Genomic DNA, 27,068 nt, shown 5'->3' on the forward strand with positions numbered 1-27,068 from the left:
CTACTACCAAAAAAAAAAAAAAAGAAATCGTTCCTCCTCGGCACAAGGAAGACAGTCCTCCCCCTTCCTCCTCCCCCGTCCTTGACGGAGGGAGAGAGGAAGAGAGGAGAGGAAAAAAAAAAAAAAAAAGGGGGATGGGGGGAGAAAAATCCCTATCCCAGACAAGACATACACAACATATATTCCGGATAACCCGCCTAATTGTCAAACCTCCCAGAGCTACCTCCTCCACTGTCACACCAGGTATAGAGAGAGCAAGACAGAAGATCGCGGGAGAAAGGAGGAAAGAAGAGAAAAAAAAAAATAAGAAAGTTAAAATTAAAATAAAAATGACCTCTCACCCGCCCTCTCCATACCACCTCCCCCCCCCCCCCCCGCGCCCGCCCCCCTAACCTACTGCCTGTAAGTATTCCTCTGAGCATGTGAACAGCGTCCAGGGTTGCCATCGTACCCTATGTCGCTCTTCCATACTTAACCGTGCTGCAGTTAATGATTCCATCCTCTGAATCTCCCTTATTTTGGAGAGCCACAAGCGTACTGTTGGGCTCTGTGTCTGTCCCCACATAGCTGGTATACAAGCCTTCGCTGCGTTCAATAAATGTATCAAAATAGAATTTCTATATCTTTTAATAGAATTACTCGTACAATGTAGTAGGCACAATGCCGGATCTTCTCTTACCTTAATTATTGTTAATTTCTCAATTATTCGGGCCACCTCGTTCCAAAACTCCCCAATTGCTGAGCATGACCAAAATATGTGTAACAAAGTCCCCCCCACTTCTCCGCATCGCCAACATTTGTCCGAGTGTTTTCGATCCATTTTGTGCAGGATCCTCGGCACCCTATACCATCTGGTTAATACTTTATAACTAATCTCCTGATATCTGCTGGCAATTGATGCTTTATGAGCGAGTCTGAGGATTTTGTTTACTTGTTGTTGATTGAGAGAGACAGCAAGATCTTTCTCCCATTTCTGCACAAAACTCGGGCGGTGTAAGTCCTGTGTACCCCCTAAAAGCGAGTACATATAAGATAGTACATGCGGAATTCGCTCCCCACCCTCACATAAAGACTCAAATGGTGTTAATGACTTTGGGATATACCCCCTATTTTGTAACTGTTTACAATAGTGTCTGATTTGGAATGCACTAAAAATGTCCAACTTCCCTTCGGGCCATGTCATTATCTCTTCAGTAGTTGGTGGATCATTTTGAGTCCATACGTCCCTCAGACGTGCTCTACCTGCCTTGGCTAGCTCTATGATTTTCCCGTTGGTATTCCCAGGGATAAAAGAGGAATTTCCTACCAACGGCGTCAAGGGTGAGATCGAAGGTGCTACTGCTTGATGGTTTTGTAGTTTTGTTGCTATATGTAGCGTTGCCCCTATTGTCGGGTGGGAAAGTATTTTATCTGTTTTCAGAATGGGAGTCCATGGGGCCAATGGTGTAGGAGAATTCATAATCTCTCTTTCCATGTGTGCCCACTGTTTGTGTGATTGGTTACAGTGCCAATCATACACCCTCATAAGATGGGCTGCCCTATAGTACCGTAACAGGTCAGGCAATCCCACCCCTCTCTTTGCCTTCGGGAGGGTTAAGATCTGCATCCCTATATGGGGAGATTTTTTAGCCCAGATAAAATTTCGAAATAATCTCTTAACCTGAACAAAGAAAGCCATTGGTATTGTAATTGGCACAGCTTGTATAACGTACAAAAGTCAGGGCAACACATTCATTTTTAAAGCACTACATCGGCCGAACCATGACAATACCAATGTCTGCCATTTCTGTACATCAGTCCTCAGTGTCTTCAGAAGTGGGGAGAAATTTACCTCAAACAAATCCGAAGGATTTGAAGTAATATGTATTCCTAAGTATTCTATTGATTGATTATTCCACTGGAAAGGGAAACATTGCCGCAAGTTCTTATATTTTCCTGCAGGTATGGAGACGTTTAATGCCGATGATTTAGATATGTTTATTTTAAAAAAAGGATACCTCTCCATGTTTACTGATAGCGTCTAGTATTTGTGGGAGTGTTTTTTCGGGCTCTGTCACAAAAAATAGCAGATCGTCTGCATACGCTGCCACCTTGTGTTGTCCCTTTGCCACATTGGGTCCCGCTATTTCCGCATTTTGACGTATATTCCATAAAAGGGGCTCTAGCGCAAGAATAAAAATCAATGGGGACAGAGGGCATCCCTGGCGAGTGCCGTTTTTAATCTGAAAGAAGTCAGAATCCCACCCATTTACCCTAACCGCCGCCGAGGGCCTAGAATACAATGCCATGATGTAAGTTAACATTCTTTCTCCTAGGCCAATATGAGTCAGGGTGGCCCTGATAAAATTCCAGGCTACCCTGTCAAAAGCCTTCTCGGCGTCTACGGCCAACAGCATCATTGGCACTTTCCGTCGTTGCGCATTGTATATTAGGTCCACTGCTCGGGTGGTATTGTCCCTCGCCTCCCTTGTAGGGACAAACCCCACCTGATCATAATGGATTAGGCTCGGTATGTATGGAAGAAGCCGGTTCGCAATCATCCTTGCGAATAACTTGGTATCCAAATTCAGCAAGGAGATTGGACGGTAGCTTCCACATATCGTTGCATCCTTCCCTTCTTTGTGGATAAGGGTGATGTACGCCCGTAGTGAATCTATTGGCATACTTCCTCCCTCCCCAATATAATTCAAATGCGCTAATAGAGGAGCTTTTAGGATCTCAAAAAATTGCTTATAATATAGAAAAGAAAAACCGTCTGGGCCGGGGGCTTTGTGTGGTTTTGTTTGCGAAAAGGCCCACTTAAGCTCTTCCTCTGAAATCCTCTCCTCCATCACGCTCGCCTGGTCCGGGTCCAATGTCCGCATGTCCGAATTTTTGATATATTTGATCGCCTCATCGAAGCCAGCCCCCCCCCCCTCTGGCTGGCTCCGAGGAGGCGATGTCATATAGTCCTTGATAAAATCTGCTGAATTCCTCTGCAATTTCTGCTATTCCAGATATTTTTTGTCCCCCCTTTACTCGTATATGGTTGATTACCGTTCGTTTCTGCGGTCCCCTTAAGGCTCGGGCCAACATCGCCCCCGGTTTGTCTGAATATTCATAGAAATGTCTTTTTTGTGCCACTAGAGATCTCATAACTTTCTCATATAGCAATTCATTGAGTTTTTCCCTGGCCTTCGTTAGGGGCGACAGTTGTATCTTCGCTACTGTTTTTTTTATGCACTAAACTCAAAATCTCTATCTGAGCCAACAACTCAGCAATCTCTCTCTCTTTTTCACGTTTGCGTTTGGTACCCAACCGTATCATCACTCCTCTGATGACACACTTGTGTGCCTCCCAAATGCTTGATGGCGTCGCTTGCTCACTCGTGTTTTCCTGGAAATACCTTTCTAATTCTGTCTGAATCTCCGTTTTTGTGTCCACTGATTGTACTAAGAGTTCATTCAATCTCCATGTCGGTGGCCTTTTTGGGCCTGCTTCAAAATTTATTGTGATATGAATAGGCGAGTGATCCGACATGGAGAAAGATCCAATCTGAGTAGACACTACTCTGGATAGCTCTGTCTGTGAAATCAAAATCCGATCAATCCTAGAATATCTATTATGTATTGGGGAGAAATACGTATAGTCTTTCTCCTCTGGATGCATAATTCTCCAGGGGTCAATTAAATTAAGCAGGGACAACTCCCTGCTGAGTTTTTTCAACCGAGCGTATGGTAAATGTGACGTTCCCATTGACGTATCCAACATAGGCTCGGCCGCGTAATTGAAATCCCCACCCATAATTAGCGAACCCTCTTGGAATTCAAGGATTATTGGTGTCAGAAGTAGTAAAAATGCCAGCTGGCTACTGTTAGGGAAGTATGTATTTACCAAAGTGATCATTTTATTCCCAATCTTGCCTTTTAACATTAAATATCTTCCCTGTGGATCTGAGCGCGTGTCGATATGGGTCCAAGCAACCTCTTTTGCTATAATAATGCTAACTCCCTTTGACTTTGCTATTGGGGATGGGGCATGGTATGCCCACGGGAAGTTCTTATTGTGTAACCTCGGAATTTTTTCATGTCTAAAGTATGTTTCTTGAATAAATGCAATCTGTGTTCGACTGCGTCTCATATCCAGCAGCAATCGTGATCTTTTTTCGGGGGTCGAAAGCCCCCTGACATTTAGGGACGTAATTTTAGTACCTTGCATTCCTCCACCTACTTACCTGGTCCTTCCCCTGTCTTATTTATGTTCCTGTCTTACTAAACCGGCAGGAATCTCACGACTCCCCCCCCCCCCCCCCCCCCACTAAAACTCCACTATATAGTACAGAGGGGACTAGGGCGGAAGAGGGGAGAAGGAGAGAGAGAGAGAGAGGGAAGGGACAAGAGAAGAGAAAACCGGGAGAAAGCAAAAGGAAGAAAAAAAAAAGGGGGGTGACCCCCCCCCCCTATCCCCTTCCCCGCTCCCCTCCGCCTTCCGCTCCCCCCACTACCGGTGTGTCAGTGTGTTTGACTAACTTTGGTCTACTCTTGACCTTGCGTACCAAGACGCATCCTATTTGGGCGGGCAATCAAGATGCGCGCCGTGAGGAGGACTTCTTTCTACCTTTACAAGCAACACAACATCCACACAAAAAAAAAAAAAAAAGAGGAAAAAAAAAAAAAACAAGGGACAAAAATCATAACAACGGACCTCCGAGGGTCCGTGCGTCCCTGGGCGTCCGCCCTTCTCACACAACTGTATCGGGTGGGTTTGGATTTGGGGGGTTCTGGATGGGTATCATGCTGCGCTTAATGATAAATTATATCTCAACTCACCACATTGTCATATATCACAACACCCATTAATTTATAAATTCCAAAACCATCTTATGACACCCCCCCTCCAACCCTTATCCCCAACCCCTTGTATGTATGGCCCAGCAAAACCCCCTCCCCGTAATTACGGCCATTACAATTAACAGATAGCTGACACCTGTCTACCCATCAACTTGAATTAACATGACCCGCTGTTATTCAACACATCCCAGCTTCGGCCCATCTGCATATCCACCCTCTCCCTCATGCTACTTAATTCCTCTAGAGCTATTCTACGCTGTTGGTACATCTAGCCAATCTGCTACCTCAATTGGCGGTATTTTTAAGAAAGAAAAAAGTCCTTGCAACTGATCAGGCCATCTCAAAATAAACATAGAGTCCCCCTTCTTTATCCTTATGTGGAATGGGTGTCCCCAATGGTAAATTGCCCCTGCTTTCCGAATTTCTTCAAGCAAAGGCTTGACCGCTGCATGCATTCTTAGTGTCTTCTTAGAAAGGTCTGGCAGGATCCTGATCTTTGACCCTTCGTAATCAAAGGGGCCCCTATCCCACGCTTTCAACATAATTTGTTCTTTTTGAGCAAAAAAATGAATCCTTGCTAATACGTCCCGGGGGAAATCCGCCCCCACACTACGGGGAGCTCTCACTCTATGGACTCTGTCTATTTCAATGGCCTCTGTAAGGGGTCGTTCCAGTAGGCCATTGAATATTTCACCGAGCTTGCCCCTTAATTCCGTACTTGGGATGTCTTCAGAGAGACCCCTGAGACGTATATTGTTCCGCCGTTGTCTGTTCTCCCCGTCATCCTGTTGTAATTGTAGCATGATAAATTTATTAGCCATTGATTTCTGAACAGCCTCAATATGTTCCACTCTCTTCTCTAGCTGACTTTGTCCATTCTCCACCACCACAATCCTGCCATCCAATTTATTAATGTGTCCCTTTTAAGAGGTTATTTCAGTAGTTAAAGAACTTACTATATTTGCAGCTATTTCCATCAAGTCCTTCTTAGTAGGCATCATGGCTAGGATCTCCTTCCAGCTCTCTGGTTGCGTTTGCAGGGCTTGAGGTGATGGAGACTGTGCTGTTGGCCACTCATCACATACTGTGGATATCTCATCCCTTTTTCCGCCTATAGGTTGTTCTTGGATTTCCTTGCTGTTACCTGTGCATTTAGCGTCCTTTTTTGCCGCCACCTCGGTGTTTCCAGCCGGTCGCTTTGGCGCCATACTAGCGCGTTCTTCCACCCCTCCACTCCGAGACCCCCGGAGGAAATATGTGGAGATATCCACGCTCCGGACCGACAGGCCTTGGCTCCTCGCACCGGGCACTTCTCCAGCTTGCATGAGCTGGTCACGAGCACTGTTCAGGTATCCTCCTCTACTTACGCCTCTGAGGGAAATCCACCACCATTCATTCCTCTACAGCTAGAGGCTCCTTCGGCATGCTGGAGGTTAGGAGACTCTCAATCCTCTGTGAGGCTCCCACCACCTCCGCTCGCCGCTCTAGTCACGGAGTCAAGATCCGATCTAGCGCGGGGGTACCCTCGTGGCTTCAATAGTATATCTCCGCCGCCACTCGTACCCCCGCATGCGGAGCTGCACGCCGCCCGGCTTCGGATGTCCCCGCGCTAAGAGGCGGTGTGTGAGCTCCGAGGTGAGCCGCTGGTCTCGCGAGGTTTCCGGGGAGGGATATGCCGGACAACCGCTAATTACGGGCGGACGCCGTTGCAGAGAGCACGGAGCTCCTCAGCGAGCCTCCTCACGGCACCATCTTCCTGCCACGCCCTGCTGTATGTCAAAGCCGCATTTGACTATGATCGGGTCTCCATGCAAAAACCCTTAGTTGATGTCATGGGAGACATTAATTCCGGGTACTGTCTGGTGCCAGATTCAAAAATATGACCGCATTCAAAACAGCCAAACTTGGCATTTTTGAATGCTTTTAAGTGCAGAGGAGGGGTTTGGGGTCTTTTAGACCCCTAGATCCCTCCACAAAAGTACCTGCCAAATAAAAAAATAAAAAATATATGCAGCCTGTCAGTGCTCAGACCTTACGCCGCACACTGCATCAAATTGGTCTGCATGGCTGATGTCTCAGAAGGAAGCCTCTTCTATAGATGATGCACAAGAAAGCCCACAAACAGTTTGCTGAAGACAAGCAGAATAAGGACATGGATTACTGGAGCCATGTCCTGTGGTCTGATGAGACCAAGATAAACCTATTTGGTTCAGATGGTGTAAAGCGTGTGTGGCGGCAATGAGGTAAGGAGTACAATGACAAGTGTGTCTTGCCTACAGTCAAGCATTGTGGTGGGAGTGTCATTAGTGCTGCCGGCACTGGGGAGCTACATTTCATTGAGGGAACCATGAATGCCAACATGTACTGTGACATACTGAAGCAGAGCATGATGACCTCCCTTCGGAGACTGGGCCACAGGGCAGTATTCCAACATAATGACCCCAAACACCTCCAAGATGACAACTGCCTTGCTAAAGAAGCTGAGAGTAAAGGTGATGGATTGGCCAAGCATGTCTCCAGACCCAAACCCTATTGAGCATCTGTGGGGCATCTTCAAACAGAAGGTGGAGGAGCGCAAGGTCCCTAAAATCCACTAGCTCCACGATGTCATCATTGAGGAGTGGAAGAGGACTCCAGTGGCAACCTGTGAAGCTTTGGTGACCTCCATGCCCTAGAGGGTTAAGACCTTGTTGGAAAATAATGGTGGCCACCCAAAATATTGACACTTGGGACATTTTCACTTAGGGGTGTACTCACTTTTGTTGCCAGTGGTTTAGACATTAATGACTGTGTGTTGAGTTATTTTGAGGGGACAGCAAATTTACACTGTTATACAAGCTGTACACTCAATACTTTACATTGTAGCAAAGGTGTAATTTCTTCAGTGTTGTCACATGAAAAGATATAATAAAATATTTACAAAAATGTGAGGGGTGTACTCACTTTTATGAGATACTGTGTATAGATATATATGTTATAAATGTTTTTTCACTGTTGTATATGTTGATAAAGCACCGCTCCATACCGATCTATTAAACTTCAGTACCATATATTTTTTTTTTTTTTTTTATAGGAGACACTTCAAAAGCCCCCTTTAGGTATCCCTTCAGTGCTACAAGAGGAGGTCTGGTGCTAGAATTATTGCTCTCACGCGGACATGCACGGTGATATACAACCTGTATCGCCACCACTGCATGCGTTTACGTTTATATGTATGTGTAGGTGTATAGAGAGAGATGATCTCTCGGAGGCACATTTTAACATTTGCCTTCCAGTTAACCCTTTGCCCTGTCATTTAGCCAGTGTTATTCATACAGTTGCAGTGTACAGTGTTATTGACTGTATTAGTGTCCTTTTTCTTCATTTTTAGATTAATAATAATAATAAAAAATGGTGATCAAATACCACAAAAAGAAAGCTATATTGGTGTGAAAAAATTTTATATAAATTTTCAATTGGATACAGTGTTGCATAACCAAGCAATTGCCTGTGCTGAATAGCAGACAATGTCTTGGTCATCAAGGGGGTATAACCTTCTGGAGGTCAGGTGGTTAAAGTGACATCTGGGCAGAAGAGCTTAAACTATCAGGCCGATGCACCCTGCCCTGAGATCAGATGGAGTTACCTTCACGTCGTGTGGACTGTGTATAGGGCCATCATATTTTGCAATAGGACATAACTGTATACACAAGTTCTGAGTAAATTTGATTTTTACACCGTTTCAGTTTTCTCCCTTACTCTTCATATTCCTGCTTGAAAGATGATGTAGTTTGGTGTAGCTCTTAAATTCACTGGCATGCCAATTTTGAGTTGTTATTAACGTTCTTATGTGTGCATGTCTTTACTATTATGTTCTTTCTTTAATTATAGGGAGGAGTTGGACATAGATCTTAAAGACATTTACTACAAAATCCGATGTGTTCTGATGCCGATGCCATCTCTTGGATTCAACAGACAAGTAGTTCGAGACAATCCTGACTTTTGGGGACCACTTGCAGTTGTTTTATTCTTTTCAATGATCTCACTCTATGGCCAGTTTAGAGTAAGTGCTGTTCTGTTGGTGCATGCGGAAAGTTACTGGGCATTTAAAGCTCAGGAATCTAGAAAATCCTTCCTTGCAGTGGGACTGCACCGCAAGGGTCAACTGCTTGTTTCCTTTGGAAATTATCAGTTTTTACTGAACAAAAATGATCTACCTACTGTACATACAGTAGCCATTTACTACAGAGATAATTGTCAAACTTTATTGCACTTAGTACTCTCTCCATGTTCCTCAGCATGCATATTTCAGTAGATAATTCGATGCTGCCTGCAAACATTTCTACAGACTGGCTCAACTCTGAGGCGCAAACGTTCTTGCAAATCTCTTGTTTGGTAATTTGTGTTTGTAAGTGATCTTTGCCACTACATGTGCAGTCAGATTTGTCACTAAAGTAAATACAGTACAAATACTTCAGGTTTTTGTATCTCTGTATGTATAGCTGAGCAGCACATGTATCATAAATTACCAGGCTGAGGCATCCAATTTAGGAGGTAAAACATGGTCACATCTGTTCTATGGAGGATATGAACACATTCTTTCCTCTACAGGAGCTTTGTGAACATCTACCCAAGACACCTGGGTATTATGTAAATAATTGATGAGTCGTTATATTCTTGAATTTAGTTTGTGGTAACTGTTTGGAAACCAGTGTATCATTTCCGCTAAATTTTCCTTTTTAAGGGTTAACATGGAGGGTGACTTGTGCCCTCTTACATAGACCCTGAGTAGGAGGAAGATTTGGGTTTAATTTAAACAGGGACTTGTTTAATTCCTTATTTTCAAAACCAAAAATTGAAAATTCGCTCATAACAATAATTAGCATTGTCTCATAATAGCTTAAAATAACAGACTGCTGATCACTTTCCAAAGAATTAATCAATAAAGAACATTCTATGATGTAGGAGCAGCAATGATGACCAGCATGGCAAGGACACAGTAGTGGTCTACCTGTTCAGATAGTGGCCTACCTATTCAGATAGTGGCCAATTAGGTCATTGTAAACTCAGGTGCCTTCCTAGTTTTAGTTTTCTGTTTTTTTCACAAAGAAACCTTTGGAACATTGGTAGGAAACACTGTCGAGATGGTGAAGGATAAAAAAAGGAGTAACTGATGAGCATTTTAAATGACGTTGTGAAAAAATGATGGTATGGTAATGGGGGTCGGTCTGGGAATGGAAAAGGTAGTAAAAGGTGTGCTGGGTAAGGGAGGATATGAAAACATTCTTTCCTCTACAGGGGGAAAGAATCCTGGATAGGATGTCCCTATATTACAGGGAATAGGCAAATTCTATTCTATATTACCATGTTTATCTAAATATTTAATTTTTTTTTTTCTCTCCTTATGTTTGAGTGCCGGTTCACACTTGTGCAGCTGCAGAGATCGCATTTGTAATTCGAAGCGCACTGCTCCTTCATTACATGCGATCTCTTGTGCGGTGCAAATTTCAGCCATAAACTTTGTATGGCTGAATTCGCACTGCATCCGCACCAAAGACGCACAGGAGGCATTTTTTGAGCCGCATCAAAATCGGATCGCACAGTGGTTCACACTTGTGCGATCCGATTCTGTGCGTACTTGCAGATCGCACTGCGTATCGCATATGGCAGTGTGAACTGCCAGAATTGTGGATGCGATGCGGGAACACGCTGCATATTCGCAGCGTTCCCGCATCGCACAAGTGTGAACCGAGCCTGTGGGAGGTTGTCAGATGTTCCATGTATCTGATCTTGTTTATTTTAGAAAACCATAAGCTGAGGGAAGGGGAGATTCTTCCAGATAGTTGGTACACGTATATCCTGGCTGCACTGCTTTTAAAAGTTGCATCACAAGGGCCTTTCTGCATCTGTGCCTGGGACAGTTAGGTGAAGAAGGTAGGCTGTTGAATCATCTCTAAAATTCAGATCAGGCAGTTTTTTTTTTTTTTTTTTTTGAGGGGGGGGGGGTGGTAGAGAGAATGTAGAGAAGTCGTCTCAGGCCCCTTGCCAAAATTCTCTAAATTTGGCACATGACCAAATGATATGCGGGAGAGTCCTCTTATCCTCCCTGCATCTCCAGCAGTTTGTGGGTGGATTTTTTTTTTTTTTTTGGACAATCAATGGAACTTTGTACTATCTTGCTTAGCATTTTTATTGCTCAACTCCTAATACCAACTAACGCCAGAGGAATGATGGCAGAAGAACAATATGCCATGTGGTTTTCTTTTTTTTTTTCTTCCGGGTGAGAGAGAAATGTCAATGTTCCTTTCCAATTTCAAGCAAAGGTGGTGTGAATGAGTCAGGTAATACTAATAGAAGTTTAAAGGTTAGGGACATGGAGTGTCTCAGTGTTCCTCTGTCCAGATAGAGTTGTTTGAAAGGTGCCTGAGGGGTCGGCCTACAGCCTCGTGGGTATAGTGTGAACAGGAAGTCTGTTATTTGAGCAAGTCTCCAGACTTTTAGCGGGGGCTTTATCATCGCCCACACATCTTCTTAGGGTTAAAAAGTTGGTGTATGTTTACAGTTTCGTGTTAAATTGACAGAAATAGATATGTTTTTTTTCACTGGCAAGAAAAAGGGTTATTTATTCAAATTCACTTCCCTATCACCCCATAGAAGATATACTGCTACAAAGCGGCTGTTTTCTGCAGAATCATGCATATATCTATTATATGTTGCAGCAGACGGTATGGACACTGACCCTTTTGGGGACCAGTGAGATTATTACAGTGATAAAAAAAATATGCACTGTACTAATGGCACAGGCGGGGAAGGGGTTAACTGTGTGCCTAGCTAGTGATTTTGTGTACTGTGTGGGGGTGCTTTTACTAGGGGAAGGCATGGATCCATGTCCCTGCTTTGCAGGAACACAGGATCCAAGACTTCCCTACTAACAGAAGGCGATCTTCCTTGGTCAAATAGGCAGACTGCTGTTCTGCCTGTGTACTGCACAATCGGCAGGTGCCGGCGGACATCCAGTCTGGGCTACCCGTTGTTGTGCTCCCACTGTGTGTGTGTGTGATCACAGTGGGAGCGAGCTGCTGGCGGCACGCATGCATGCTTTACCCAGATGAGCTGGATCGTGTGTGTGTGTGTGTGTGTGTGTGTGTGTGTGCATACACGTGATCCGGCTCACAGGTGCCGCCTTGTAGCAGTAAAACTGCTACAGGCAGACCTGAAGTGGTTAAGGGTCTGTGTACCCAGCACTATGCAAATACAATCTTTTGAAAGTCTGTTTTCAATGTTGGGGGGGGGGGGGGTTCTCATCCTCCATCTACTCTCACCCCCATGTGGTGGAGGAATTTTTTTTTTTTTTTTTATTTCTATCATTCAGCCTGCTGGTCCGCTTTAGGAATCTTGATTTTCTCCCTGACTTTCCTGATTTCCATTCTTGTTCATGGTGACTCAAAGTATCACAGCTAGAGACAGCCAGATAACTAGCATAGCCTGGAGGTCAGAATTTACAGGCATGGAGCAAATGTGAATGCTCCTTCCTCATCTCACAATGCTGCGATTGGTGTATGAGCAAATGATCATGAAGCCCAGACACTCTAAAGCTTGATATCTGAATAGTGCCAAGCACAGACAGGGTTTGTTTTACCTAGTGTCTTTTGTGGGGCTTGAGTTCCAGCAGTGCATTGGAGAGGCAGGCAGCCTCTGTAAATGTATGGTGTGAAGGAATACATTTTGACCTAAAGAAGTTAAATTTCCACGTTTTTTATATATTTAGAAATTAGTTTAAATGTCCAATTTAACAGAAATCCTATGTTAATATTTTTTCCTGCTAACTTTATTTTCTCAGGTAGTGTCCTGGATTATCACAATTTGGATATTCGGATCACTGACAATCTTCCTGCTTGCTAGGGTGCTTGGTGGAGATGTAAGTGATTTGTTCATTACTATCTAATATTGCTAATTTTTTTTAATGGGAATGCTAAAAATAATGCACTTGAACTGTCAGTAGACTTGCCTAAAGTGTAAGTAGTGATTTTCAACCATGTTTTTTTTTTATTATTACTGTACTAGCATCCGACTTACCTCCTCTTGCCCCCTAAATAAAAAGGATTATATTTTATAGAATGCTGCCTTTTAGATATAAGCTGGTGATCTAAACCATAATAATGCTTAAAACTAAAACATATCTTCTTTTTATGAGTTCAAACACTTTGAAACTATAAGCATTATTGTGTGTGTATACTTGCATAACATGTTATCATTTGCCCTTCGGCTCTTTTCACACTAGTGACTCCAAAGTCACATGATTTTCAACACGACTTTGGAGCACGACTTTGATCCGACTTGGAAACACTGCATCAAAGTCGCATTAAAGTAATGCAGGCAACTTTAAATCACACTGATTTGAACGGTTGCCATTGTAAACCATGGGCTGCAACATGTCATGCGACTTTGATGTCCAAAGTAGCATGACAAGTCACAAAAGTGTGAATGGAGCCATTCTCCTATTTCATATTATCCATATATCTTCATGCCTAATTTGTTAGTTAATATTCGTGGGAGGTGTTGAAAGGATGCTACCATCTGAGGCGTGTGTGTGTGTTTTATTTCTAACAGGTAGTTCTTTGTAGGAATTTTTTAAAAGTTCTTAGCCAGGGACTAGGGGTACAATATCTTGGAAAAAAAAAAACATTCATACCCCTTCAAATTTTCCACATACTGTCATGTTACAACCAAAAACATTATTTTACTGAGATTTTATCTGATAGACCAACACAAAGTGGCATATAAATGTGAAGTGGAAGATAAATGGTTTTCCTTTTTTTTTTTTTTTTTTTTCCAAATATCTTAAATGTGTGGCGTGCCTTTGTATTCAGCTCCCCTAAATCTATACTTTGTAGAACCACCTTTCACTGCAATAACAGCTGCAAGTCTTTTTGAGTATGTCTCCACCAGCTTTGCACATCTAGAGTAAAAGTTTTTGCCCATCCTTCTTTGCAAAAAAGCTCAAGCTCTGTCAGATTGGATGGAGAGCATCTATAAACAGCAATTTTAAGTCTTGCCAGAGATTCTCAATTGGTTTTAGGTCTGGACTTTGACTAAGCCATTCTAACACATTAATATGATTTGATCTAAACCAGTGGTGGGCAAACTTTTTCTGCCAAGGGCCATTTGAATATGTATAACCTCATTCGGGGTCCATACAAAATAATCTAATTAAAAATTAGCCTGTTTATATTTGGTCAAACATTGAATTAACTCACCCCCAATGTGATGGCTGGAACTGCTTCTCTTTGGTGAGGTGTGTGATGTTAGCTGGTATTAAAGATGTTGCTACCCGCAACTGGTTGGCTGCTGGGTGGCGGGGGAGGGGGCTGCTGTCAGGAAATGCTGGTGGGTAGTACTCACTGCTGGCTGGTACTGTGCTGGCTGGTACTGCTGTGGCTACTGCTGGCTGGAAATGCTGGCTCGAGACACATATTGACATCAACAGGGCAAAAGTGTGAGTAGTGGCGCCGCGCTGTAGGAAGCATGCTGCAGAGCCGATGCTTCCTCTCTCGGTCAGTCCTGACAGTCTGAGTCACAGGCAGAGTGATATCAGATGCACTCTGCCTATGAGGAGACTGAGTCAGGAACAGAGCCGGAATTATACAGGAAGCATTGGCTCTGTTTTGACCGCTCAGCTGACAGCCGGGATATTGCGAGGCACTTGCGGTTGTTAGGGAGCCACAGGCCATATGTGGGAGACTCCTGCACCTCGCGGAGATTTGGGATGTCTACATGGGGGGCCGGACCAAATGATTTTGTGAGTCGCGCGTTCCCCACCCCGATCTAAACCATTTCATTGTAGTTCTGGCTGTATGTTTAGGGTTGTTGTCCTGCTGGAAGGTGAACCTCCACCCCAGTCTCAAGTCTTTTGCAGACTCTAACAGGGTTTCTTCTAAGATTGCCCTGTATGTGGCTCCATCCATCTTCTCATCAACTCTGACCAGCTTCCTTGTCCCTGCTGAAGAAAAGCTTCCCCATAACATAATGCTGCCAACACCATGTTTCATAGTGGAGATGATGTGTTCAGGTTGATGTGCAGTGTTAGTTTCTCTATCGTCCATTGACACATGCAGCTCTTATGCTTCTTCACTATTGGGTTATGCCCCATCTACAGGAGTAGACTAGGCAGTGAAAAGTTTTCACTCGACATGCCTATATGGGATGTCCCTCACGACCTAACCCCAGACACACTGTGCTCTCATATCAGTTTCTTGCTGCCTAGTGAAGGAGTAGGACCTAGGTTTCCTGCTGGGACTTCGGTCTCAGTTTTTTATTGTTTTAAGAATGTTTGTTTATTTTTCTGCACTCACTATCGCTAGCTAGTGTCAGGGGGATCCTCCTGGTGAACTACAAGCGTCAGACGGCTGCGGTTTCGCACTGGATAATCTAGATCCTTACGGTCTTCCAGCCTGGCCAACGAGCATGAGCAGGTTATGGTCCGCCCAGGCCTTGCCACGACGGAGCCCCGGTAGATGGGGATGAGCCTGCGAGTGGCGCAGCGTACTGCTTTTGGCTGGCAGCACCCCCACTCAGGGTGTGAGGCGAGCTGTTCGGAGCGGATCCCACGCTGTCCATGGTACGGTGAGTGAGACTGAGCCCCCCCTTGTCCCTGGCAGACCTCTGAGGCGGGAGATGTGGGCCCACTCCTGGGAATAACAGGGCTGCGTTCTCTCTGAAAGATCCCCCAGGCCTATCAGGACAGGCCCTGCCCTCCCTGCTTCCGCTCTTGGGGGTGCTATCGTCGGCGTCTGACACCTGGGGGGGGGGGGGGGTTGATAATGTTACCTTGTCCTAGGGGGACCCCTTTAGGTGGATCCCTGCGGTGGCCTCATGTCTGGGTCTTGAGTGTTTCGGCTGCCATTTTAAGTGTGGGCATCGGCTCTCTGTGTGAAGGAACAGCGGCCATTTTCCCTGAACTTCCTATACTTTACTATTTGCACCATTTTTTCGTAGCCTACGCAGTCTACGGCCTCTTGTGATTATATGTCTCTTCCTGTCAGACGTTTTTCATGCTGGAGACTACACTACAGAGCAGTTACTTCTCAGACGTGGTAAAGTAAGGGGTTTTGTTCCTTTGGGCATTCCTCTGGCACACTTTGCTCCTGCCAGCTTTTAAGGGGGACTCCGGATGCAGCGCTGTATAGCGGTGCGGCCTGGGATCACGATTTAAAGGGGTGGTGCACTCTTCTTTTTTTTTTTTTTTTTTTTTTAAACTTGCAATATGAATTCCCCCTCAGACTTTATTAGTGCACCTGCCGGACCATCCGGATCGCAGTCTCTCATGTCTGTCTGCAGCTTTGGAAAATCTAGCGTCAAAGCTGGACTTTGTGATGAAACAATTCGCTGCCCAGAAACCGCCACTGCCTTCTCAGTCTTCTGATTCGGAGCCTGATATGGTCGCCACGGACAGTCCCATCCCTGAGGTATCCTGTCCTCGCAGTCAGATGGTCAGGAGAATATGTCGTCCTCGGCTGCGGCACGGGAACGCGCGAGGGTGGAAGCACTGATTTCTTTGGTAAGGGAAACCTTGCAAATGGATGATGAGCCCACACAGTCAGGACAGCGGGTAGTTTTTGGCTCCCGCAAAGCCCAGAAGTCGGGTCAGGTGTTCACTTGTCTAGAAGACTTTCACGATATTGTGTATGAGCAATGGCGGCTCATTAAGCACGTGCTAGTGGTGCCAAATTGCTTTAAACGTCGTTATCCCTTTGCTGACTCAGTCTCCCATAGCTGGACAGTGTCGCCTAAGGTGGATCACCCTGTTTCCATGTTGCACAAATCTACTGTGGTACCTGTGGAAGACTCCCCGGTGTTTACGGTTCGGCGGAAAAATCCTCTTCTGCATGAAGGGGCGCCCTCATCCGATTCTGGGGTGGGGGGACGTCTGCGTTACTTTCAGGAACCCTGGACGTCTACATCAGGACTAATGGGTTCACAAACTGATTTGAACAGTGTACAAGATCGAATTTCGGTCTCGTCCAGCAGGCAGATTGTTTCCCTCAAATCTGTCTGTCTCCGGATCGCTTGAAGGATCTTAGGGAGGCAGCGCAGGATCTCCTTGCACAGGGAGTGGTTGTGCCGGATCCTCAGCAGGAAAGGTTTCAAGGTTTTTTTTTATTCAAACCTGTTCATGGTGCCCAGAAAGGAGAGCAAGGTGCATCCAATTTTGGACCTCAAGTCACTGAACCTCTTTGTGCAGTTGCAGAAGTTTCGGATGAAATCCATTCGGTCGGTGGTAGCGTCTTTAAATCAAGGGGATTTTCTGGCCTCCATCGATATCAAAGAATGCTTATCTGCACATCCCTATGTAAAGGGGGTCATCAGCGGTATCTCCGTTTTTGTAGTGGCGGAGGAGCACTTTTAGTTTGTGGCATTACCCTTTGGTCTAGCCTACGCTCCCAGAGTCTTCACCAAGGTTTTGGCCCCAGTGTTGGCTTTGCTCCGCAAAAGGGGATTGCGATCCTCGGATATCTGGACGATCTCCTGTTGAGAGCAAGTTCTCACCATACCCTGTTGGGCGACCTGTCAATCACAGTTCAGACCCTTCAGGAGTTCGGGTGGACCATCAACTTCAAGAAGTCTGCGCTGACTCCGTCAGAGCGATTTGAGTTACCTGGGTATGATTTTCGACTCCTCTCGCGAGGGTCTTTCTCCCCAGGGACAAACTTCAGATGTTGCAAAGCGAAATCAGGTTGCTGATGGACAACGATCTTTCCTCCCTGCGGACTTTGGGGCGCATTGTGTCGACCCTCGAGGCGGTCCCATTTGCTCAATTTCACGCAAGACCTCTACAGAAAGATTCTTGTCAAGTGGAACAAGGATCAACAGTCCTTAGACAGAATGGTATATCTGGCCGATCCACGAGATTAGAGCTCTCGTGGTGGCTTCTGTTGCCCGCTCTGAGCCAGGGCAAGTCTTTTCTGCCACTGTTGTGGACAGTGGTCACCACGGATGCCAGCCTGTTGGGCTGGGGTGGAGTGCTGACCAGATTCCCTGTGTCCAAGGAATCTGGTCAACGGAGGAATCCTCCTTGCTGAAAAATTTCCTGGAGCTCAGGGCAATCGAGCTCTGCCTGCTCCACTGGACGACTCTGCTGCATGGTTTTTCGGTTCGGGTACAATTTGACAATGCCACGGCTGTGGCTTACATCGATCATCAAGGGGGCACCAAGGGTGCCTGGGCGGCCCAGGGGGTGGCCAAGATTCTGCCTTGGGCCGGGGGACATGTTCCGGCTCTCTCTGCAGTTCACATTCCAGGACTGGAGAACTGGCAGGTTCTGGATCAGGGTAATGGTCCCTGTATCTGGAGATTTTTCATCTCCTGTTTGCCTGGTGGGGAACTCCGGAGGTGGATCTGTTTACGTCTCGTCTGAACAAGAAGGTAAAGAGGTTTGTGGCCAGGGCTCGAGACCCTCTGGCCGACGATGCATTGGTGGTTCCTTGGAGCCAATATCGGCTGATTTATGCCTTTCCTCCAATACAGCTGTTGTCAATGTTCCCCTGCAGGTTGACGGTGAAAAAGGTGCCAATAATTCTGGTGGCCCTGGACTGGCCTCGCCGGTCGTGGTACGCAGACCTGGTAAAGATGGTCGTCGAGCCTCCTCGGCGGCTGCCTCTAAGAAGGGATCTGGTGTCTCAAGGGCCTATCTTCCATCCTGTTTTACGGTCGCTGGCTTTAATGGCATGGCAGTTAAAGGCTAGGTGTTGAGAGACCGGTCTCTTTTGAATCTGTGATTCCTACCCTGTTGAGGGCTAGAAAAGCGACTTCAAGGAAAATTTATCATCATACTTGGCAGATGTATATTACCTGGTGTGAATCGCAAAAATTGTATCCTCGCTTGTTTCGGTGATGAGGGTCTTGGCTTTCTTGCAGATAGGAGTTGAGCAAAGTTTGGCTTTAGGCACGCTTGAAGGACAAGTGTCGGCCATAGCCATTTACTTCCAACGCCCGTTGGCAACTAATTCCTTGATCCGCACCTTTATTCAAGGGGTGCGTCATCTGGCTCCTCCAAGAAGATCCCCTTTGCCTCCATGGGATCTGTATTTGGTTTTGTCTGTTCTTCAAAAGCCTCCTTTTAAGAATATTAGGGACATATCTCTTCCTTTATCTCAGAAGATTGCCTTTCTGGTGGCTATTACTTCTGCCCGCAGAGTGTCTGAGTTGGTGGCGCTTCCCCGTTGTTCGCCTTATTTGGTCGTTCATAGAGATGAAGTGGTTCTCCGACCTAATCAGTCTTTCCTTCCTAAGGTGGTGTCTGATTTCCACCTCAATGAAGATATTGTTTTGCCTTCGCTCTCTCCTCAGCCTAAGCACCCCAAAGAATTTACCTTACATTCTCTGGATGTGGTTCGAGTGATCAGGGTTTGCCTGTCGGCCATGGGGACTTTTAGGGCATCCGATTCTGTTTGTCCTTACTGAGGGATCTCATAAGGGTTCGGCTGCGTCTGCTGTGACCATATACAAATGGATCAGGCAGACAGTTGTTTAGGCCTATTCATTGAAGGGTCAGGTTCCTCCTTTCCCTGTGAAGGTACATTCTACTAGAGCGCTGAGGGCCTCTGGGGCTTTTCACCGTCAGGCATCTGTTACTCAAGTGTTTAAAGCGGCGACATGGTCGTCTGTACATAATTTTACAAAATTCTACAAAGTAGATTTATTGGCATCCTCGGATGCCTCCTTTGGCTTTTGCAGGCTGCTGTTTTAAAAGAGACTCGTTTTTTTCTCTTTACGGGGTTGAATTTTTGTTTTGGGGGTAAGCTCCTACTGGTATGGGTTGAGATTTTGTTACCTAGTTGGCTACGTTTTTAGCCTTGGGAATACATTAACAATTTTGGTTACGTTCTTCCCACCCCTCATGCCTATACTGCTTTGGGACGCCCCAATAGTGAAGAAGCATAAGAACTGGGTCTGTCAATGGACGATGGAGAAAACTGGATTTTTGTAAGAACTTGCCATAAAATCTTTTTCTCTGAAGTCAAGTGACAGACGCAGCACCCTCCCCTCTTATTTGGGGATATTTGTGTCTTTTCACTGCTTGCTATGAAACTGATATGAGAGCACAGTGTGTCTGGGTTTGTGTCGTGAGCGACAGCCCCTAAAGGCGTGTCGAGTGAAAACTTTTCACTGCCTAGTCTACTCCTGTAGATCGCGCAAAACTCAATAGTGAAGAAGCATAAGATCTGCGTCTGCCAATGGACTTCAGAGAAAAGGATTTTACGGTAAGTTCTTACAAAAATCCAGTTTTTCCGCCACACGTAGCATTTTTCTTTTAGGCCAAAAAGAAATCCGTCGTCAGAGCTGTCTGGCAGGGAGCCACTGCTCTCTTCAGGTTCGTATACTGACCCTGATTCTGCCAGTGAGGCTTCCCCATCGCTCTCATCTGATATGGTCAGTATACTGTAGGCCTCTTCACTAGTGTACAAACGTTTGGTAATTTTAGCAACTAAATTTAGATGTACACTAGTGTGACTCACAGGTAAAAAAGCACCTGGTTGTCAAGGACTATTTGGTCACTACAAAAAACTGCTAATGCTAGCAGGGATCAGGCCTGACTCTGCTAACAGCGGTTTTGGGTGTTTTTTGGAAGTGACCGTAATCTATTGATTACTGCACTTTCCTGGGTCGGGTGGGGTGGGGTGGGCTGGGCGGCGGGGCTAAACGCAGGTGCTGGCAGGAATCAGTGCTGATCGTGCACAAACCGTGTTTTGGGAGCCCTATACTATTGGACGCTAGTATGGTTCTGATCAGATATTGATCTGTTCAAACACTATACTAGTATCGGAAGTGTGTATGTGTGGTAATCAAGGGGTTATTTCTAACTATGCGCCGGGGATCTGCGCTATCTTAGACTGATGCTAACACTAATGTCACCTGTGACACTAATAATAGTGATCAGAAAAAAACTGTACACTATAAAAGTGACACTGTGACAGGGCAATGAAGGGGTTACCTGGGGGTGATCAGGGGGTTAAATCTTTATTGGGGGGGTGGCGGGGGGTGGCAGGTATCCTAATCCTAAAAGGAACCGCCGCAAGTGCTAACCCTGGTCACAAGTCACACTGATACAGGTATATAGGAAACTGCTATATACTGTATACTGTGTGTGTTGTGACAGGGGGTGTAGGGGTTAACTAGGGGTGATCAGGGGGTTAAATCTTTATTGGGGGGGGTGGCGGGGACCCTAAACCTACTTGGGACAGAAAATAATTCGCTAGCGCTAACTCAAGTCACAATCGCACTAATACAAAAATACAGTAAACCACTATATTACCTGTATATTAGTGTGCAATGTGACAGGTGGGAGGGGTGATCAGGGGGTTAAATCTTTATTGGGGGGGGAGGGGTGCCGGGTATCCTAAGCCAAACGGGAACGGCCGCAAGCGGTAAACCTGATCACAAGTCACACTAATACGGGTATATAGGAAAATGCTATATACTCTATATAGTGTGTGTTGTGACAGGGGGTGTAGGGGTTAACTGGGGGGGGGGGGGAGATGATCGGGGGTTGAATGTGCCTAGCTAGGTGTGTGCTGTGTGCAGTAATCGCGTTTTGACCTTCTCTCTCCTCTCGTTGAATCCAAAAAGGATTTGGGGAGGAGAGAGCGGGTCTTTTCTGTGCCTGTGTTTACATTTCACAGGCACAGACAGTATCTGATTGGGCAGGACCGATTAACGGGTCCAGGCCAAAAATCATTGGCCTGGACCTGATAACTGAACGGTTCTGAACCCAATCACATCAGCATCAGGGACGGGGGCGAGCGCTGTACATGTGCGACGCTTTGCCTGTACGAGTGAGACTGCCGCCGCACAACTGCGGCGGGCGGTTGGCAAGTGGTTAAACTTCTTCACATCTTTAACCCTGACCTGTCTGGTGTGTTCCTTGGCCTTTTATGATGCGGTTTGTTCACTAAGTTCTCTAACAAACCTCTGAGGGCTTTACAGAACAGCTGTATTTTTACTGAGAGATTAAATTACACACAGATGTACTCTATTTACTAATTAGGCGACTTCTACAGGCAATTGGTTCCACTAGATTTTAGTTGGGGGTATCGGAATAAAGGGGGCGGAATACAAATGCGCAACACACTTTTCAGATATTTATTTGTGAACATTTTTAAAAACCAATTATCAATTTCCTTTCACTTCATAATTATGTGCCGCTTTGTGTTGGTCTAGTACATAAAATCCCAATAAAATAAAATTTTGGTTGTAACATGACAAAATGTGGAAAATTTTACGTTATACGTTTTCAAGGCACTGTATATTAGGGCAATTCTAAAATGGAGGTGCCAACAAATGAAAAAAGAACACAGGGTAGGAATCTAATGAGGAGCTTTGTGCAGCTATGGTCTGCACCTTATGCAAGTGTAGGAGCATAATGACATAATAGGGAGGTGTGGAATGCCTATGAACTCTGGGCTGGGAAGCTTACACCACTGAGGTATAGTGTGTCCCAGGTGCTGCAGTGTGCCTGCATAGCAGCTGGAAGTCCTTATTAAAATCATGCATATGTTACACTTTGTGGCTTTTTAAAAAAGAAATTTCAGAGTGAAATTTTTGTTCTGCTAATCTCATTTTGGTTGTCTCTTTATGAAAAAAATGTGCTAGAAAAGAATGACTAGTCACAAACTGTACAGAATAATGTATATTTACAGATGGTCTGCAAGTCAGTAATGGTCAAGTAAGATTTAGGTCGACTCTTTCATGCCTGTCCATGATGCTTGCGTGCATATGAAGTTCACACATGATGGTAGGAGAGGGGCAGGAGGATCAGTGTCGGAGTGTCTGACTTGTTACATGATTGTACCTAGAGAGATGTGTAGACAGAGGGAGGTGGAATGAGCAAATGGCAAAATAGGTTGTAGCTTGTAGCTAAATGGAAGTAACTTATCTGGAATGAGCGTGGAGTGACCTGGGAAAGAGAGCAAATTGATTGAAGTCTAGAGGGCTTGCTGAAGGTGGAGAGAGAATAATGTGTTGCAGAAAGTAGGGGAACTAACACCGTTCGATCTGCTGGAATAGAGCAGTGGGAGACTGACTGACTGATTAGCACTCCTGTCGGTGAGGCAGGGGAAGGGGCAGAAATTCCCAGTGAGCCCTCATCACGACATATTACCACTGCACCCAGGGTACGTGCTATTACTGGCGCCTCGTTGCCCGGCCCTAGCAAGACTGGAGACTGCAAGTGGTGCCAACAACCAGTTCGAGGGCTCTGTCTCTCTGTGTCTCTGTCTCTCTGTGTCTCTGTCTCTCTGTGTCTCTGTCTCTCTGTGTCTCTGTCTCTCTGTGTCTCTGTCTCTCTGTGTCTCTGTCTCTGTCTCTCTGGGTCTCTGTCTCTCTGGGTCTCTCTCTGTGTGTCTCTCTGCCTCTCTCGCTCTGCCTCTCGCGCTCTCTCTCTCTCTCTTTTTCTCTGCCTCTCTCTCTCTCTCTTTTTCTCTGCCTCTCTCTCTCTCTTTTTCTCTGCCTCTCCCTCTCTTTTTCTCTGCCTCTCCCTCTCTTTTTCTCTGCCTCTCTCTCTCTCTTTTTCTCTGCCTCTCTCTCTCTTTTTCTCTGCCTCTCTCTCTCTCTTTTTCTCTGCCTCTCTCTCTTTCGCTCTCGTTCTCTCTTTCGCACTCGTCACTGTATATATGTGTGTCTGTGGAAAAATCCAGGAAGTGAACAGTCAGCAGCTTCAGCTGCCCACAGCTAAAATCGCTGCAGCCAGACTTAGTGAAGGGAGATTTCTGCATCATTTTTGGCAAGTACAGAATCACATTACATATAAAATAATATACAAAGTGGTTGGAGGGAAGCTTCAGAATGGCAAAGATGTTTTTATTACAAATTATGTGAGCGGACTGTAGTTCCTCCTTTAAGGTCCCTGTTATAATTAATATTTTTTTCTGTTTTACAGGTGGCTTATGGACAAGTCCTTGGTGTCATAGGATATTCCCTGCTTCCATTAATAGTAATTGCCCCTGCGCTTCTAGTGGTTGGATCATATGACATTGTTTCCACAGTAATAAAAGTATGTGTTTGTTTTTTTTTTGTTTTTTTTGGAACTATAGTTGCACGGTATATATTGTAACTATTTAGGTTGTTTGATAAGTATTGTAGGCCTGTTCCTTTCTTTTGTGCCAGGGAGCAAGTTGTTTTCTCTATGCTGCTCTGGCTTCTGGTGGAGGGATAAACCTTTCCTGGGTAAGGGTCCCTGCACATACAATATTTTGTCAAAAGTATTGGGACACATGCCTTTTACATGCTCATGAACTTTAATGGCATCCCAGTCTGTCCGTAGCTTTCAACAATGATTTGGCCCACCCTTTACAGCTATGACTGCTTCAACTGTTTTGGGAAGGCTGTCTACAAGGTTTAGGAGTTTGTCTATGGGAATGTTTGATCATTCTTCCAGGAGCGCATTTGTAAGGTTAGGTACTGATATTGGATGAGAAGGTATTCTATCGGGTTGAGGTCAGGACTCTGTGCAGGCCGGTCAAGTTTCTACACCCCAAACTCGCTCATCCGTGTCTTTATTGAACTTTCTTTGTGCACTAGTGCGCAGTCAAGTTGGAACAGGAAGGGGCCATCCCCAAACTATTCCCACAAAGCATGAAATTGTCCAAAAGTCTTGGTATACTGACGCCTTAAGAGTTCCCTTCACTGGAACTAAGGTGCCAAGCCCAACCCCTGAAAAACAACCCCACACTGTAATCCCACCTCCACCAAATGATTTGGACCAGTGCATAAAGCAAGGTCCAGAAAGACATGGATGAGAGAGTTTGGGGTGGAAGAATTTGACTGGCCTGCAGAATCCTGACCTCAACCCGATAGAACACCTTTGGGATGAATTTGTGCAGAGACTGTGAGCCAGGTCTTCTCGTTCAACATCAGTGCCTGACCTTACAAATATACTTCTGGAAGAATGGTCAAACATTCCCATAGATGCACTCCTAAATCTTGTGTACAGCCTTCCCAGAAGAGTTGAAGCTGTGATAGCTGCAAAGGGTGGGCCAACTCCATATTGAACCCTACAGACTAAGACTGGGATGCCAATAAAGTTTATGTGCATGTTAAGGCAGGTGTCCCAGTACTTTTGACAATATAGTGTATGTTTTAACGCTCCGTATGTTGAAAAAGCCAGTTTATTTTGAATGTACTGACAAAGTACCCCAGCATGTGCTAAGTTGCACATGACCCCTTTTTTTTTTTTTCAACCATGTGCAGTGATATGCTGCAGCGCAGGTATGTTACCCTATTGAATTGGGAGATTTATTCAGAATAAATGGCACTGCAAAGCAAAACTGCGAGTCTGGGCTCAATTTTCAAGCCATATCATACAGCCAGGGGGCTCCTTTCTCTTGCAGCATTCTATGGAGCCACCCTTGCATGCAAGGTCTAGAGCTTAGCCTCTCTACGCTGTGTGTCCCATATATCAACAGAAACACACAGCCTTTAGCCTACAATGGCAAGGTACTCCCCTGTTTTTCCCTCTTCTTCTTCTTTTTTTGTCTAAGCTAACAAACTAGTTATAGACTGCGCTGTCCACTGTTAACCCTTTCCTATGAAGACCAGAATTCCTGGAAGCAAGCTCTGAGAGAAATTCCAAGGGTAAATTTAACACATACATGGGGAATGTTTATTTACTTTTTTTTGTGTATCAATATGTCAAACTAAAAAATGGGTGTTTTTTGAGGGTTAAATGCTACTTTAAAAGTGAAGTGTGGAATTTAAGAAAAATAAACCTTCATACTTTGATCCGATGCCGCTGCTGTCCCTGCTGGCTCTACATCGAGAACTGAGCTATCGATTACAACTGATCGCTCAGTTCTTGGGTCTGAGCTCAGAGCAGTGACTGTTGCAGCTCTGTACTGTGCCCCTCCAGACACTGGAGGGTGCAGGAGTGTCTGGTTCACGCTTTCAGCGGCACACTCGGGCATGTGGGTGGATCCCGAAATTAATTGTCGGGATCCCTGAAGAGCCTGGTCTGGCTCCTAAGTGTAACCCACAGGAAAAGCGTGGCCAAATGAGCTTTGACCATACTTCTCCTTTAAAGATTACAAAGTGAACTGGTTTCAGTCAGGGACCTATAAAAATTTTCCAAACTTTTTTTTTTTTTTAAAGTGTATGTGTGTGTGTGTGTGTGTGTGTGTGTGTGTGTGTGTGTATATATGTGTATATATATATATATATATATATATATATATGTGTATGTGTGTATATATGTGTATATATATATATATATATATATATATATATATATATATATATATATATATATATATATATATATACACACACACACACACACACACACACACACACACACACACACACACACACACACACACACACACACACACATATATATATATAGATATATAGATATATATCTATATAGATATATATCTATATAGATATATCTCTTGTGTTTCTGCCTTGTCACCCTTTGTTCATACTATACCACTATCTGCACATAGTTCTTGTTTCTAGCTGGAGCATATATAATTGCGTGAGTGTTCATGCTTTAGCTTTTTGGAGACCATATTAATGTTATGTTTTTTTATGTTGCAGCTCTTTGGTGTGTTCTGGGCTGCCTACAGTGCTGCATCCTTATTAGTTGGAGAAGAGTTTAAGACGAAGAAGCCGCTTTTAATTTATCCCATCTTTTTATTGTACATTTATTTTCTATCTTTGTACACAGGAGTGTGATGACAGTTTTTAAGACCGTTCATTTATTTGGTACATTGGTAAAAAGTATAATGCTGATTAGGTTGGGAGTAGCCTTTTAATGGTTATACTCCTTTCTGGATCTCTGGAATGTATTAAGGCTGTACGTGTGTGTATATATCACCCCTAAGTTCAGTACAAGGGGCTTACTCTGTATATGGCAATATGGTGCAGGCCCCTCAAGGCAGGGATCAACAAAAGCAATTTAAATTCTGTAATTTATTATTTTTTTATTAGCATTTCTGTTGTCTTAAGTTGATCTTATCTGAACACCTTCAGAAAGAGCAGCATTTAACCAATCATTTTTCTACATGGTTGGTAGGATCTGGTGTTGTATATGCACTAAATATGGATACAGCACATGACTGTTATCAAACGTGGAACACATATTGTTGGTTCTCCAAACCTATATGTTTGTTAAATAACCTATATGCCGAGATTTCAATACTGACCAGCCTGATGTTCTATGAAATAGGTTTTGGATGCCTAAGTAACAGATAATATATTCCTAT

The 27,068-nt window shown here is 44.8% G+C and overlaps 1 protein-coding gene across 1 annotated transcript in view; it reads left to right on the plus strand.

Moving 5' to 3' along the window:
- The window catches only part of YIPF4 (Yip1 domain family member 4), a 74,632-nt gene extending 47,844 nt beyond the window's left edge, over nt 1-26,788 (plus strand). The window contains exons 3-6 of the mRNA XM_082249370.1: nt 8,701-8,872; nt 12,650-12,727; nt 23,744-23,857; nt 26,401-26,788. Coding sequence (XP_082105496.1) covers nt 8,701-8,872; nt 12,650-12,727; nt 23,744-23,857; nt 26,401-26,538 — 502 coding nt within the window. The 3' untranslated portion in view covers nt 26,539-26,788. The remainder of the gene's footprint in view (nt 1-8,700; nt 8,873-12,649; nt 12,728-23,743; nt 23,858-26,400) is intronic.
- The last annotated feature ends 280 nt before the right edge of the window (nt 26,789-27,068 follow it).

This window comes from Pelophylax lessonae, assembly GCF_965119305.1.
Source record: "Pelophylax lessonae genome assembly, chromosome: 3".
In the NCBI taxonomy this organism is placed as follows: domain Eukaryota; kingdom Metazoa; phylum Chordata; class Amphibia; order Anura; family Ranidae; genus Pelophylax; species Pelophylax lessonae.